The sequence below is a fragment of the Podarcis tiliguerta genome, assembly GCF_965153285.1.
Source record: "Podarcis tiliguerta genome assembly, chromosome: 4".
In the NCBI taxonomy this organism is placed as follows: Eukaryota; Metazoa; Chordata; class Lepidosauria; order Squamata; family Lacertidae; genus Podarcis; species Podarcis tiliguerta.
This window is the reverse complement of record NC_139537.1, coordinates 65,072,176-65,087,424: the sequence shown is the minus strand read 5'-3', so window position 1 is coordinate 65,087,424 and position 15,249 is coordinate 65,072,176. Positions and strand designations below refer to the sequence as shown.

The following is a 15,249-nucleotide window of genomic DNA, read 5'->3' as shown; positions in this document are numbered from 1 at the left end:
TGGCACAGCTCAGAGGAAGAGGGATAAAGAAGCAGCCTTAAACCAACTCAAATGCTAGATCCATTTAACTCAGGCAGGTCTGCACTGACTGGCAGGACCTAATCCAGATTCCAGGCAGGTATTTCTCCCAAACTTAGCTGGAGATGCCAGAGACTCCACCTGAGGCCTTCGCCATCCAAAGCTGCAGCTGTTCCCCAAGGTGGCACCCAGCAGGGATGGCTTCTAAGGGGATTCCTGACTGAGGCTCTTTCCACCTCTCACTGCTTTCCCTTTGAGGAAGGAGGGATTGGGTTTTTTTTTTACTGCTTCTATCCTCTTTCCAAACCAGCAAGAGCTGCTGATCTGCTTTTCCTTCAAAATGAAAGAGAGGCTGCGAAGCACTCAGGGTGCTTAAAAATAAATGTGGCAACGTGAATAAAATACTGGGGGAGCAGGTAAGCCCCGCACCACATAATTGATCACAAGATGCAGTGCAAGCACACCATTTGCATGGCAATGCCCATTAACTTTGGGGGCACCAAGCACCCTCAAATATTTTATGGAGGGGCACATGGGCATAGACAGATTTCTTGTTAGGGGGCAGCACCCCAGTCAGTTAAGTATTTTTGTTTGTTTAGGGGGGAAGCTTTGTCCCTGACCCGCTTGGTCCCTAGGAGTTGGCTTGCATGGCGCCCGTTGACTCTCAATCTTACATCTCCAAGCACAGCTCCATTTTGAGAAGCGGCTCGCTTGCATCTCTCCCGGGGACTTGTTTGCCACGGTGCGAGTGTCTTGCAGCAACAAATGAGAAACACCGTGTGCCTCCGTGCCTACACGAAGTGTCACCACTGAGCAGCCCCCTCCAAGATGGCCTCACGGGCTGCTATGACAGGGAGAATCCTGCCTCCGCCCTCCTGCCCCCATGGAGCAGAAGCTCTGCGCGCCTGAGGGAAAGCAGCGGCGGGCGCGAGGCAGCTGGTGGGCCCCGTCGGCAGGTGCACGGGATTAGCAACAGCTGCTGCTTCCCCAGCTGTTGGTTGAGGCTCCGGGCCGCGCGAGGCGCCTTTTTTTCCCGCCCCCTGAGAGGAGGCTGCTCGCGCGCGCCACGGCAAGGAGGCTGCCTGCTTCGTTGCTGCGCCGAGCGGGCCTCTGCGCAGTCGCGGAGGCGCTTCCTCCCTTCGCCTAGCCGGCCTGACGCCTCGCCGGCTTAGCCCCAGAGCTGGCCGGGCTGACGGGGGCGCGCGTGCGCGAGCAAGCAAGCAGCCCAGGCGGCGGCAGCAGTTTCATTGCTATCGATGGTGCCGCCGCTGGGAGATGCTGCACGCTCAGCTCGCGGCCGGAGGGGGATAGCAGCGGCAGCAGCAGCAGCCACCGCCACCGCCACCGCCTTCGTCGCCAGCTCCTTCTTCCGAGGCAAGGATTGCTGCTGGTGCTGGAAGAGACGAGCCATGCCTCCCCTGCTTCCTGGCATGGAGCTGCTGCTGGAGTGAGCGGGCGAGCGGGGCACGAAGCGAGGCAGAGCTCCGGCGGCTGCATGGATGGATGTGTTTAGCTTTGTCAAGATTGCCAAGCTCTCCGGGTAGGTCCTCCTCCTTCCCTCTCTTCACTGGGGTCTTTCTTAGGTTGTCTCGAATTCTTTCAGCTGCTGCTGCCTCCTCCTCCTCCTCCTCCTCCTCTCTTGGTCTCTCTGGTCCATTTGGGGCGCTGATGGGCGTTTGGCGCTGGAGAAACGGAAGGGAGTGAGAGGTGAGTCCGCGAAGCCCCTTCAACTTCCTCGCCGCTCCAGCGGAGGTCCTGCGTTTGCTGGCGGAGGGCGCCCCCTCCCTCCTCCCGCCCGAGGCAGCTGCTCTGGGCTCCTGTCATGCAGCCAGCGGCTCCCTGTGTGCGCTGCATGGATCATCATGTTGACGATGCTCCTCGACAGGGGAACGTGGGATTGGGGGGCTTGGACAGCGGTGTCAGAACTCTTTGGCTGAGCTCCAGGTGTAGGTTCTCTTTAGTTCGTGGGCGATTCCCGCACCAGCACTCCAAAAGCTGGTAGGGTGACCCTAGGTGGAGAAAGCCCCTCCCCAGCCTTAATTGAGATGCTCTGAAGTCCTGCTTGGATGGGAAGGAAGGTGGATCCAGAATCTTACGAAAAGCATTATATAGTTTTTAGAAATCTTGTGAATTAACTTGCAAGCCGGTCTTGGTTAACTAGCTACACCCCCCCCCCAACTTGGTTACTGAACTATGGTGGTGCTCCTTGGTTATCAAGCTGGCATTAGTAAATTAGAAATGTTGCGCACTAAGAGTTGTGGGGGTTTTTTAAGAGAAGATGTGTACCAATGCTCACGCCTTTCATTTCTGCCTTGCATTGGTACCAGCTGATCAGTGATGAGGAGTTAATTGTGTCCTTACTTAGCACAGCAGGTGGAAAATGCATCTTTCCAGAGGATGAATTTATGTGTCTGATACATTCCACCTCCCTATGCGTAGATAGCTCTTCTCTTCTCCCAATAGTAGCTGAATGTTGATCTATTGCTGTAGAAAGGAAAGCTCTTTAGAGAAAAGTTAGGCCTAAGGCTACACAGAGATATGCATGCACAAGCAAGCTGAGACCATTGAAAGCCATTTCATTGTGGTTAAAAAACAGGACTAGGCTTTCTTGGAAAAAGGTGTTATGGAATCCACAGACATTCTCAAGGTTGTGGTGTGAAAGTGATCCACCACTTTCATGGTTTTTGATAAGGATAATCTTACTAAAGAGTTTACTTTAGATTGCAACACACTCCGAGTTGCTGCTATGTTCATATATGCTGGTTAACATGCCATATTTACCACTGGTCTTTATCCATTTCTGAGGTTCTGACTGGAATGAGATGTAGTCAAAGAAGAAAACTCTTGTTGCAGAAGTACAGTGGTACCTCTAGTTATGAACTCAATTCGTTCCGGAGGTCCATTCTTAACCTGAAACTGTTCTTAACTAGAGGCGTGCTTTCGCTAATGGGGCCTCTTGCTGCCGCTGCACTACCAGCACACAATTTCCGTTCTTATCCTGGGGCAAAGTTCTCAACTCGAGGTAACTCTTCCAGGTTAGCGGAGTTTGTAACCTGTGGTGTTTGTAACTTGAGGTACCACTGTAAAAAGCAGATACATTATATCAGGGTCTTACAGGTTGTGCACCTGCCAAATTGACAAATGGTTCCTTTATAGTACAGTGTGTACTAAAGTTGGAAAATGCCACAGGTGTGAAACCATATTAAGCCAAGCTGCCTCTCCAGTAAAAGCAACAAAAAAATTCATTGTCTTTATACCCGCCCTCAGTATTTTCAAAGTATTTCTACCCAAAATATCCCCATTACACCTTCCTGTGTCAATTGCTAAGGTTTTTAGCTGTGTGGTTATCCATCTCAGAAGCTACTTTGGTATACTATAAATGGCCTTCTGAGGGTGAGGTAATAATCAGGTTTGAAGCTATGCCTCTCATATTATATTTGCAAAGTTGCTTAACGTTATGAAAGGACCTGACCTATGATGTGCAACCTTATGATAGTGGATTATATCCATTTTATGCTTTCAGAGTCATAAATGATAATTATAATTATGTGTATAATGGAATGCCTGATCCCATCCTAAGACTTGCATACTCTCAAAATCTACAGATAGAAATACATCGGGGGGGGGGGGATTTAGATGTATAAATTGGCTCCTAAAATACATCTGGTGTTCCTTGTTCAAGATGTATAATATTTTATGATCATCAATTTTGATGGTGGTGGTTAATAGTGCAATCATCTGAATTTGAATAATGGGGATCAAATGACTTAAAATTGGATGAAAATCCAGAAAAGGAGGAGAGAACTTGGAGGGAGAGGGGAGCAAAGCAACAATGAAGAGGTGGGGGACAGCAGAGACCTGACTGAAGGAGAGCAGATGAGGTGTGGGGGAGGGGCAAAGAAGAATGATGGAGGCAAAAGTTCTATGGGAGGAGTACTTGAGACAGGGGAAGTCGTGGGAAAATGTGGGGCAAAGTCCTCAGGAAGTATGAATTGAGGGTGACACTTGCCTGTCTGATCAGAAGTAGTCTTTTTATGGCCATGTTTCCATGAACACACACTTCCATCATTTGGGTAGGCATTTTGCTAGTTATTCCTTGTTGTGTGTGCGTCAAAATTCTAAGCATACTTACTTTGACATAAATTTAATTTAAATCGGTGGAACGTATGCTCACATAAGTGTGCGTACAATTAGAATTCTAGTTCGTTTTCAGGCTTGTACATGGATTCAGATGTGAGACTGATCCCTCACAATGCAGTTATCCTATACATACTTAGATGGGAGAAAACAGAGTTGAACTCAGATGCAGGATTGTGCTAACCCGTAAGGCCTATTTCTGATTTTCTGTGCATGAAACACATTTAATAATAAAAAAGCTGGTGAATTATTTTTTAAGACACAGGATCACTTCAAGTGATAACTGTTATAGTCATGGCATTAGAAGGTCTATCAGTTGACATTCTATGCCCTTTTAAAATGTGGGTTTTTGTGGGGAGGGGTTATTGGATTGTTGTTTGTATTTTGATTATGGATTTTGTGGTTTTATATTGTGATTTTATTCTGTAAACTGTGGGTATAGGGCAGTATATAAATTTAATAAATAATAAATAAATAAATTTATCAATTACAATCAATTACAGTCTTCTTCATATGCAAGGAGCACCTATGAATTAGGATAAAAACTTCTGTATGTGAACTGGTTGTGTTCATCTACAAATACCAATATAGGTCTATCTGACTAAAAATGGTCTCTTTTTTGCCTAAAATTTTAGCTATTTTAGCTCTGTTAAGTGTTGTCTGGTGTGGAGTACAAGATTGTTCCTTACAGACAGGCTAATTCAAATTACTTGAACTCAAATGCTTTGGTTTTTAATGAGGCTTACTCCCAAGTTTCTGTGGAACTTAAGCAGCAGACCCTTATTTTTTTTAGGATAGTTGATCTGAGATCTTGCAGTCTTCTATTCTTCTATCATTTCATGGGTAGTTTTCTACCATTTTAGGACCATAAAACAGGAAGAATTTTTTCTGTAGCAAGTTGTGGTGAATACAGTTGCCTTTGTGTCACATTGCACATGTTGCCTTATGTCAAGTCAAATTGTTGATCCATCTAGTCTAGAATAACAACAACAGTCAAGGATTTTAGACCAGAGACTTTCCCAATTCTTACTGGTGACGCCAGAGATCAAACATGGGACTTTCTGCATACAAAGCATGTGCTCTGCTACTGAGCTATGGAGATTGATTAAATAAACAAACAAACAGTGTGCATGTATGAGAACAAGTTTTAAGTACTGTAAATGCTCCCCCCCCCCCATGGCCTAGGAATAACTTCACAACTGATCGCATTTTATTTTTCTGCATAATGGAATTAACCACATATCATCTTCTGAGGGAACATAATGCTAATTTCAGTGGCCAATTTGCTTGTGTTTGGATTTATAAAATTGTTTCTATTAAAAATAAAATAAAATGTATCTTTAAAGAAAGGAAAACTGCTAGCGGTGTCAATGACTTGACACAGGGAATGAATCCTGGGTCAGATGCCCCCTTGATGTCTCTGGAAGCAGAAGTGGTTTGGGGTGACCCCCTTCCCTCATTCAGTTGTTTTGAAAGCCTTCATTCAGACATGGCAATATTCTGGACATAATTAAGCTTTGTGATTGCCTGCCCACACATAATTAATACTTAATTAATGACACAGTAGTGACTAAAAGAAGAAGAAGACTTTTTCTAGTTTATTAGTTTTCCCAGTTTTATAAGCTGCTGTAGCAGCACCAATGCAACTTCTCTCTTTAGATACAAGCTGGGGAGTTTTGATGAAAGATATATTTTGCTACATAGATTGCACTGTTAAAATCCTATCACATGTCTTGTTTATTCAGATGTAAGCTCCATTGAGTTCAGTTGAACCTACTTCCAGGAAATTGCATGTAGGGTTGTAGTTTAAATCTACAATCCTATGCTGAGTTATTTATGTGGGAGTTAGCCCCAAAGAATGCAATGGGACTTGATTCTGAGTAGTTGCTGTCTATACTGGATTTATCTTGAAGCATTTCTGTCTCCAGTTGCTAAATAAACCACACACACATTACTTATGAAACTAAAGAAGTGCTCTAGAATGCTCAACATTGAAGCTTTGTGCATTGTAGCGTAACATTCTAAGTTGTATCTTGTTGGTGTACCATATACTGTATGTTGTATTTAAAGGACAGTGAAGATAAAGCCTTTAATTGTACTTGTTAAAGTTGTGGTGCCAAAACTTTTTGTGAAGTTAAAAAAATGAAAAACAAGACCTTTTTTGTCATGACTCCAAGATGTCAGAACTCCCTTTCCATGGAAGCGTAGAACTCTGCAGATCTTCAGCTGTGCAAATCTTTAAGTGAGCTTTGGAAAATTATTTCTTTTGGGCTGCTTTTTCCTGATTTAGACTTTTATTTTATGAGCACACATAAAATAACTTTTTTTGAATGTTTAATTTTTCAGCTGCTAGAATATCTACTGATGCTTTATTTTGAACCGCCCTGTGTTTTCTTTTTTGTGTTGCCACCTAAAATTCTCTGGTATGTTTTGTGTTTTTCTTATATGGAAGCCATCTTGTGTGAGTGGTGTTTGAAAACATGACATAAATAAGTTTATAAGCAAATTTAGCCCCAAAGGGCTATGTTGTTTAGCCTTCTTTCATTTCCACATACTGCTGTCATTCAGTAGTTGAGAACAGGTTTTCTGCAATGCTAGAAGGGGACATATTTGACCAATGACTTTGAACTAACTGGGATTTTACTGCCAACTTTGTGTGCCATTTGGTTCAAGCATTATATGATAGCATTTAAATCTAGCCTGGCCATTATGGAATGTTTGATAAAGAGGGGAAGGGGTTAAATGGGATTTGCTGGAATTTATTCAGTGAAGGCATATGCCAGGAAAGAGCTTGGTTCTATTTAGGATCAATTTGTTCTGCACTTAGCACTGTTAAATTGACCAAGACGATTTTAGTGCTAAGGGTGCTTTTCATTGCCTGTAACATGGAGACACTTTGAAGGTAGGTTTTTCTTATTTAGTGTCATTTTCAGTTATTATGGTATGCCAGCCAATTGTATTTTAAGCCTGAGCCTGAAATTATAAATGGATTGTAGATATTCTCAGGTCTGCTGGAAAGAATTGATGTTCTATTGCATTCTCAACAATTTTCTGAAATAGGGATTACGTGTATATCACAATTTAGCATCTAAGTGATGAAAGTAAAAAAAAAAAGCCAGAGTGGATGCATGTAAAGATCCGCTCTTTATTCTCTAAACTGACAGTGCATTACTATGTATAAAGTGAATTAATGCACAAGATCAAATATGAAAAGGTAGAAAAAGGGGACACTTCAAACAAGTAGGGCTACTCTTTAGATATGTTTATATACAGTTGAGGGACATCATTGCTTAAAGAGCCCTCCTTCTCTTGTCTGCAGTTTCCTTGGAGTAAAATGCTCCACAGCGCCTTATCCAATTTATGGTGGCATGAGCAGCTGTGGAATAGGGCCACAAAATGATGCATGGGAGCTTATTCTCTGTTGTGTATGTGTCTAATCTTGCATGATTGTAGAGGGAAGAAATGTAATATGGGAGTGGAACACCATTAAATGCAATATGCACAGCTCTTGGCGTCTCTCTACACCAATCAAATGTATGCAAGATAAGCACATGACCATGCACAAAAGCACCAACTGGCTAACATCTAAGCAGAGGATCTCCACTGCTAAGAAGAATTGGGAAGGGAAATCACTTTCAGTTAGAACCTATACAGTGCAAGCTTTTTCAGAAGTCCCCCGGAGCTGAACTGAAATTCCCCTGAGTGTGCTTAAGAGTATATACTGCAATGGAAACATTATAAAATATGATGACCAATCCTTCAATAAACTTTTAGAAATGCTTTAGTGTTTCCTGAAATTCAACTTCAGTCTTTTCCTAGTTTAGAAGATAGGTAAAGGTAAAGGTACCCCTGCCCGTACGGGCCAGTTGTGTCTGACTCTAGGGTTGTGCGCCCATCTCACTTAAGAGGCCGGGGGCCTGCACTGTCCGGAGACACTTCCGGGTCACGTGGCCAGCGTGACAAAGCTGCTCTGGCGAGCCAGCACCAGCGCAGCACATGGAAACGCCGTTTACCTTCCCACTATAAAGCGGTACCTATTTATCTACTTGCACTTAGGGGTGCTTTCGAACTGCTAGGTGGGCAGGAGCTGGGACCGAAGGACGGGAGCTCACCCCGCCGCGGGGATTCAAACCGCCGACCATGCGATCGGCAAGCCCTAGGTGCTGAGGTTTTACCCACAGCGCCACCCGCGTCCCTTGTTTAGAAGATAGCTGAGATAAATGTGAATAAATAAAAGTAACAACACAATCATTATAAATAACACAGTCCTAACCAGGCCTGCTCAGAAGAACGTTTTGCTGAATTCAGTGGGGTTTAGGATTGCAGCTTGATAGTTGGATAAGTTCTAAAAAACAATAGCATTATTGTTCCTCAAAATTTTATATGTAAATGATAGACATTGAAGATTTTGGATTGGATTAATAGCAGAGCATGAACAAGCTGATTAGGATCAAACACGTTCAGTAGAATCTTTCATTTCCCCACTTTTTATCAGCTCACCCATACATCAAACCTTGATTTTATTGTGCAATTTGTATATATTTATATTTGTTTCTCATCTATGCTGTAAGCCACCTTGAATTCATGTTGTTGAAATGCGTAATATATAACTTAAAAAAATATTTAACTTAATTAATCAATTAATAAACTAACCCTAATATTATAAATCTTCTAACATATCTTTAACTGAAGTGTTAGGCCTATTTGTAAACATGGTGAGTTTCCTCAAGTGCCAGAAGATGCAACATTTTTTTAAAAGTGTAAAATATAATATATATTGAAAGTAGATGTGAATTTTCATAATCCACAGAGGAAGAAGGCAACAACCCTAAGGCAGAAACTTAGAAGTATGAGAGAAGCCATACTGTATACTTTTGGCCTTGGGGCAGTTATGTTCTTCTGGAACAATTTTACTGCTTGGGTTACAGTGTGTAATTAATTTTAAGGAAAAGACAACTAGACTGAATAAATGTTACTATTGAGTTCAGCAGAACAGCTGAATGCAAAATAGAACCAAATTCACCTTCTCTACAGAGCTGGGTCAAGATTACAAGCAGTACAGCTGTAACCATCACAGATTGCATTTATTCAACAGCATAGCTTTGGAAATCAATACAACCCTTGCCAGACACTTTGAACTGGAAGCAGAGGCAGATTTAGGGCGGAACAACCGGTTCCCCAGCACAGGCTACAGGGGCCAATGGGCACTGCCTTGCTTCTTCTCAAAGCCTAGTTAGCACTTACGCAGTTCTGGAAAGGAGGCGCGAGGGCACTATGACCCTGCCAGAGCCTCACTCCTCCTTTCCAAAGCCTGGTGCCTCCCTTACCTGACTCTGGGAAGGCAGCTTTGGGATGGGTGAGGTGTGTATGTGTGTCAAATATTGGTCTTGCACAGGGCGCTATATTACCAAGGTCCACCCCTGCTGTATTGACCGCGTTATCAACTGGGTTCATAATACTAACACGAAAAGTTTACTCATGCAATATAAAACAGTCAGTCAAACAGTCATTCCATTTGATGTATGCCTGTAGGTCTGAAAACCATGTCCCCAAACCTCAAGTGTTAATGCACTGTTTGCATTCCTGTCACCCAAACCGTATACGCTTGTCAGTGTAAGATCCTCATATAAATTCATCCTTTGATGTCTTGTGGTGCCTTTCCCGTTTTATGAATGCAATCCTAAATACAGTAGTTGGAGAGTAACCTCCCGCCCCAAGCTCAGTTGCTTCTAGAGATGGGAAGGCCTGGAAAACCTGCAGAAAAAATGGCCTTCCCATCTCTAGTTGCTTCCCTGTAAATATGCATTGGATTATGCTTCCTGTGCAGTACAACAGAATGTTGTTCAATGCTTATTTGTTTGGAGGGCTGAAAACATTTTACTTATGCTACCACTTCATGTAGATTATGAGGTTTCTGTTACTCTCCAACACTTCCCCCATTATGCAGCTAATCTTCAAAATTGTGCCCTCCCTACTTTTTTTGCTTACCTGCTAATGCGCATGAGTCCCATTCTTATGAATTTCTCCACTTGGACACAGTTTTTGGGACACCTTATTCAGAACAAGCCTATTGTGTTCTCTGTTGAGTTGGTGGGGATTTGGGGTAGCGTGTTGACAGGCATAGTTGTTTTCATCTTTAAAAGCTGTTGGAAGCACAAATATATTGAGCATGCTATAGAGAAGAATCTGGTATTACCATCCGTAGTATAGGCTGATCCATTAGATTGAATGAGGGAGTGCCCCGCCAATGTTGGTTTGCCCTTAGCCACCCACACCTTCCTGCCTTTTTACTTACAGCCAAACCTTAGCTGTCAACTTCCTCATCTCAGTGTTGCCCTTGTAGAACATAGCAGGGAGGGGGAATGGAGACAAAACCAGAATTATTTGACTCCACCTGTCATTGGCTCTGGCTCCATCTACTGCTAGCTGCTGTTCTAGTCCCAGTGGCATCAACACACCCTAAATATTTCTTCATTATCTAATGATTTAAGACCTGGGATGGGGCAGGGGGGGATAGGATGCTCTTTAAACAGGAGATTTTCTTGTTAAGCACTAGGGATTAATGAGTTTCTCTTTCTGAAGGAGCTGGGGGGATTATTATGCCATTGTCTGCAAAGGAAATTGCTACTAGAAAATTTTGGAGCTTCCACAACAGGGCCAAATAATGATTATGAGCAAAGGAAGAACATCTCTCAGGTGAGGAATTGCTTTATAAAAAAGGCATTATAAGTAAAGTTTCAGGGTGCAAATGCTGTTTTCTTTTAGCAGCATATCAGCTAGATACAACCAGTTTATTGTAGGTTTTACTGCAGTTAGCGGACTTCAAAAGCTTGAAAGAGGGGGAAATGGGTCCATTGTTCTGGTAAATTCAGGTAAAAAGGTGAAGCAGTTATGAAGAAGGAAGCTGTTAGAAAGTAGGACTACTTGATAGAATACATGTGGGGTAGGGGTAAGAAGCTCAGTAAATTCCCCATATCTTCAAGGAATTATTCCTTTTAGTCTTGGTAGAAATTATTTGGAGACTCCAAATGAGACTCCAGAGACTTTTTTTAATATATTAAGTCCATTTTTCAAGGAAACTGTAGATAAAAAATTCAGTTCCAGATATGCCATATGAAACTTTAATTGGAATTTTTATGAACGAGCCAAAGTAGGGCTTAAGAAGGTATGAGTCACCAATAACTGGGAAAAGTTATTTCTGGTTTGACTTTGAATTTCGCATCATTTTTCATCAGTGCTTGTTAAAAACATTTTCTTTCACCTTTGTTCCGTAGCTTGCGCCAAACTTTGATTAATAAAGTTATACAAAAAATCTCACTCACTCACAAATTATTTAAGAATTACCCATTGCACATCTTACCTTAAAATGTGCACAACCCTTTAATGTAGGGTTTCTGAAGGAACAGTGAAGAGTTGTTAAACATTCTGTGGGACGCTTCCGCTTTTTGTGAGAGACATCTTAAGTATCTTGGTTGGATCCTTGAACAATTGTTTTTTGGGGGGTGGGGATTATTGTCCAAGGATATTCTGCCTCTTCCATAGGTGGTTTGTCCCACTGATCTTTTGTTTCAGTGAATGTGTGACTCCTAGAATCTGTATGGTTGCTAGACTGGAATTGCTATTGTTACTGTAATTCTTAAATTATTTCACAGTGATATGTGAACTTCCTTGCACCCCAACCTCTCTGCCATTGCTGGGGTGTGGAAAGTGTGTAACAATCTTTCCATTAAGGAGCTAAGGCTATTATAACTCTCACGAGGGCTGCTGGGCCGCTAACAGAGGATTTGGAGGTCCTGCAGCCAAACTATTGAGGTCCTATGGCACTTTTTGAGACTTTTACAAATAATTTTAACCCAAGTGCTATTTGTGGCTTGCAAGGTTTGGAAGGCTTTATAAAAGGTGAAGAAATCCAAGAATGTTACTTATGGCAAGGACTTTTCTGAGGCACTGCTTCTTTCCTCTTTTTCATCTGTAGCAAATTGTTCTAGTGTAGTATGTGTGTACATTTAGATATTTCACTAGCGAATTCTATGTAGGTTTACGAACCCTGGTAAATATGCTTCAACTCAGTGGCAGTAAGGTCTGTTACAGCTTTGTGTGCAGTTTGCATTCATGTACCTTGTTTTTTCTACTGTCACACTCTACTATGGTGTTTAAACCCTAGGAGAAAGGGAGCTTAGAAAGATTTGCAATCCAGTGCATAAGGGTGCTGATGCAAAAATCTAGCAAGGGATTGATTTTTAGGATTGCCTTAACCACCTTAGCTTCATATAGTATACAGTAAAGCACTTACTACGATATTTTATTCAGATCATTACAAAGAACATTAGTGCTATAAGTACTAAAAATATAGTCTATGGTTTGTAAGATGAATTCCTCATGCTCAGCATTATCTAGGCAAATGGATGAACCAATCAGCAGCTGCCCATATGTGTGTGTGTGTGTGTGTGAGAGAGAGAGATCGAGAGATCAGGTTTTTGTTTGTTTTGCCCTAGTGCTGTTCATTTTATCACTGATCTAATTACTTTTTATAGAGAACTGTAGATGTGCTAGCTAAAAATGGTGGTCATAGTCATGCCTGAAGTTTGATTGTGTGATGGCATAAGCTTAACTTCTAAGGCATAATTCTGGGGTGGGATTTTGGTAAAATTGGATAGGGGTAGAAAAGGATAGGGGAGATCTTAGGAGCATAGCATTTTTTAGGAATCTCATGATCACTGGAAGTGTCATCCTGGCCTTTTGTAGATTCTAAAAATTATTCAAATATATTTTAGCAAAGTAGATGTACTCATGCATCACATTGTTTAGTGAGATGTGTATGAGGCTAAGCTAATATTAGGCTTGCACATTCTAACCACCTCTCTTCTCCTCTGGCCTGGTTATCAGGAGGGCTCCAAAAGCTTCCATGTTTACTCAACAACGTCTTGTTGTGGTGTCTAAATCAGCAAACTGTGGTTATGATGAACTGATTTGTTTGGGAAAAAGTTACTGTGAAACCATTGTTTAATGTTATACCTCAGCGTGGACATTATCTTTTTCTCTGGAAGCAGGATGCCGGAGATGAGTGTCTTAGTAGAACACAATGTATGTTGGATTGGGTGTGGAAGCTTAGCTGCTCAATTCACCTTTGTTACACAGTTCTGTACTGATAAAGCAAGCTGGGTGGCCTGGCTATGAAAGGAAAATATATGCGTTGTTAATAATTTGAAATAAACTTCCGGCATGCTATTTTTCAGTGTCAAGATTACCATATTTTTTGCTCTATAAGACTCACTTTTTCCCTCTTAAAAAGTAAGGGGAAATGTGTGTGCGTCTTATGGAGCGAATGCAGGCTGCGCAGCTATCCCAGAAGCCAGAACAGCAAGAGGGATTGCTGCTTTCACTGCACAGCGATCCCTCTTGCTGTTCTGGCTTCTGAGATTCAGATTTTTTCCCCCTCTCGTTTTCCTCCCCCCAAAACTAGGTGCGTCTTGTGGTCTGGTGCATCTTATAGAGCAAAAAATACGGTAACTAGTGTTTCTACTTCGCTTTGGTTCTTGTGTGGATTTATATATGTTGAAATATATAACAAATATTTTATGTCCCTAGTTCAGGGAAGGGGAACCTGTGGAGCTTCAGGGGCTATGGTTGAATTCCAACACCTGTCAGCCTCAAACAGCTAAGGATGTTGTTGTCCAACAACATCTGGAGAGTCACAGGTACCTCATCTCTGCCTTCCTCCTTCTGTTTCCTGCTTCTCATTTCAACTGTTTTCTCTTGCAGACCTCTGGTAATGAATGCACCTTTGATACTTCATACAAATGTTGTGTTAAACATGCCTCTTGTGTCTAACTAAATGTAATCCCAAAGAAATACAGATTTTGTGTAATGTTACTTTTTCAGAAGTAAGCATTATATTTGTATAATGTGGATTTTATCACAGGTGATTTGAGGGAACACCTTTGTGAAGTTTCTTCATATTTGAGGAAGTTAAAACCTTCATGATAGAGTAGCTTGAAATCTCACTTTTTTTCATCAGCATCTTTTTATTTTTCCATTAATATATAGAATTATATATTAATTTCCCTTAAATTCCATTAAATTATAGAAATATTTTTTCTATAAACATCTTGCCCTGGTTGTGCTTTCCAAGGCTTTCCTTAAACCATAATATAATGTGCTTTTTAAAAATGCTATGAGTTTGTTCACTGTTAAAGGTCATTATTATGATTATGCATGTCATGATTATGTACATCTGATGACATGGAAGATAATGTTACCAGTGAGAATTCGACTGCATTCTCTGCAGTCATCTGTGTAGTTGTATGAATGAACATATTTCTCATTTTATGGAAAATCTATTTCTTCCATTTATGCTGCTACTAATGTTCTAATGTTTAAATTCATGACCTATTAGTCTCATTATAGCAGGCCTGTCCTAGTATTGCACCAAGCCAATTGTATCTTGCCAGCCATGTATTGTGACAACCAGATTCTTAATACACACCCATTTTGAAATCCCAGAAAAGCCCCCCTTTGGGTATTATGGGTCAAATGTTGTGCTAACCTGCATTACTATAAATGATAAATATGGCATCTGGATATTCTTGCAGGGTCTCTCTTATTTGTAACTTGAATTCCAGTTGCTAAACATCCCAACCCAAATGGCAGCTAAAAATGCAGCTCCTCAAGTCACATTGTTTCCTCTAGTGTCAATTAATTTCTGTTGCTTCTGAAATCTTTGAATACTGCTGCTATCTGCCCTGTTCTATGCTATGATAGTGCACAGGGATGCTCTGTTTTTTATGTGTTAAAAGAAACATTTTATATGCAGTCCTATATACATTTGCCTGAGAGTGAGTACCTTTGAACTGAATGGGGTTGAATTCTGAGTAGATATTTATAGGTTTTCTTCCAATAATACAACTTCAGAAAAAGGCACAGGCCAGGGAAGTGGGGATTGATTCATTTATTTTCATTCATTTGTTGGCAGTATCCAGTAGGTACCTGTCCCTCAAGCAATTACATTTCATATGGTGGATGCAATACTAGTTGGTGTGTGAAATGGGGTAAAGTGCCCTTTCTGCAATATAAAATTCTGTGTTATAGTTGCAG

At 41.6% G+C, this 15,249-nt stretch overlaps 1 protein-coding gene across 2 annotated transcripts in view; it reads left to right on the top strand.

The window, feature by feature from the left end:
* Window positions 1-1,135: 1,135 nt before the first annotated feature.
* Window positions 1,136-15,249, top strand: part of FRMPD4 (FERM and PDZ domain containing 4) — a 205,979-nt gene continuing 191,865 nt past the window's right edge. For both annotated transcript variants that reach the window (XM_083437428.1, XM_083437430.1), the window contains exon 1: window positions 1,136-1,558. In XM_083437428.1, the coding sequence (XP_083293554.1) occupies window positions 1,518-1,558 (41 nt within the window). In that variant the 5' untranslated portion in view covers window positions 1,136-1,517. The remainder of the gene's footprint in view (window positions 1,559-15,249) is intronic.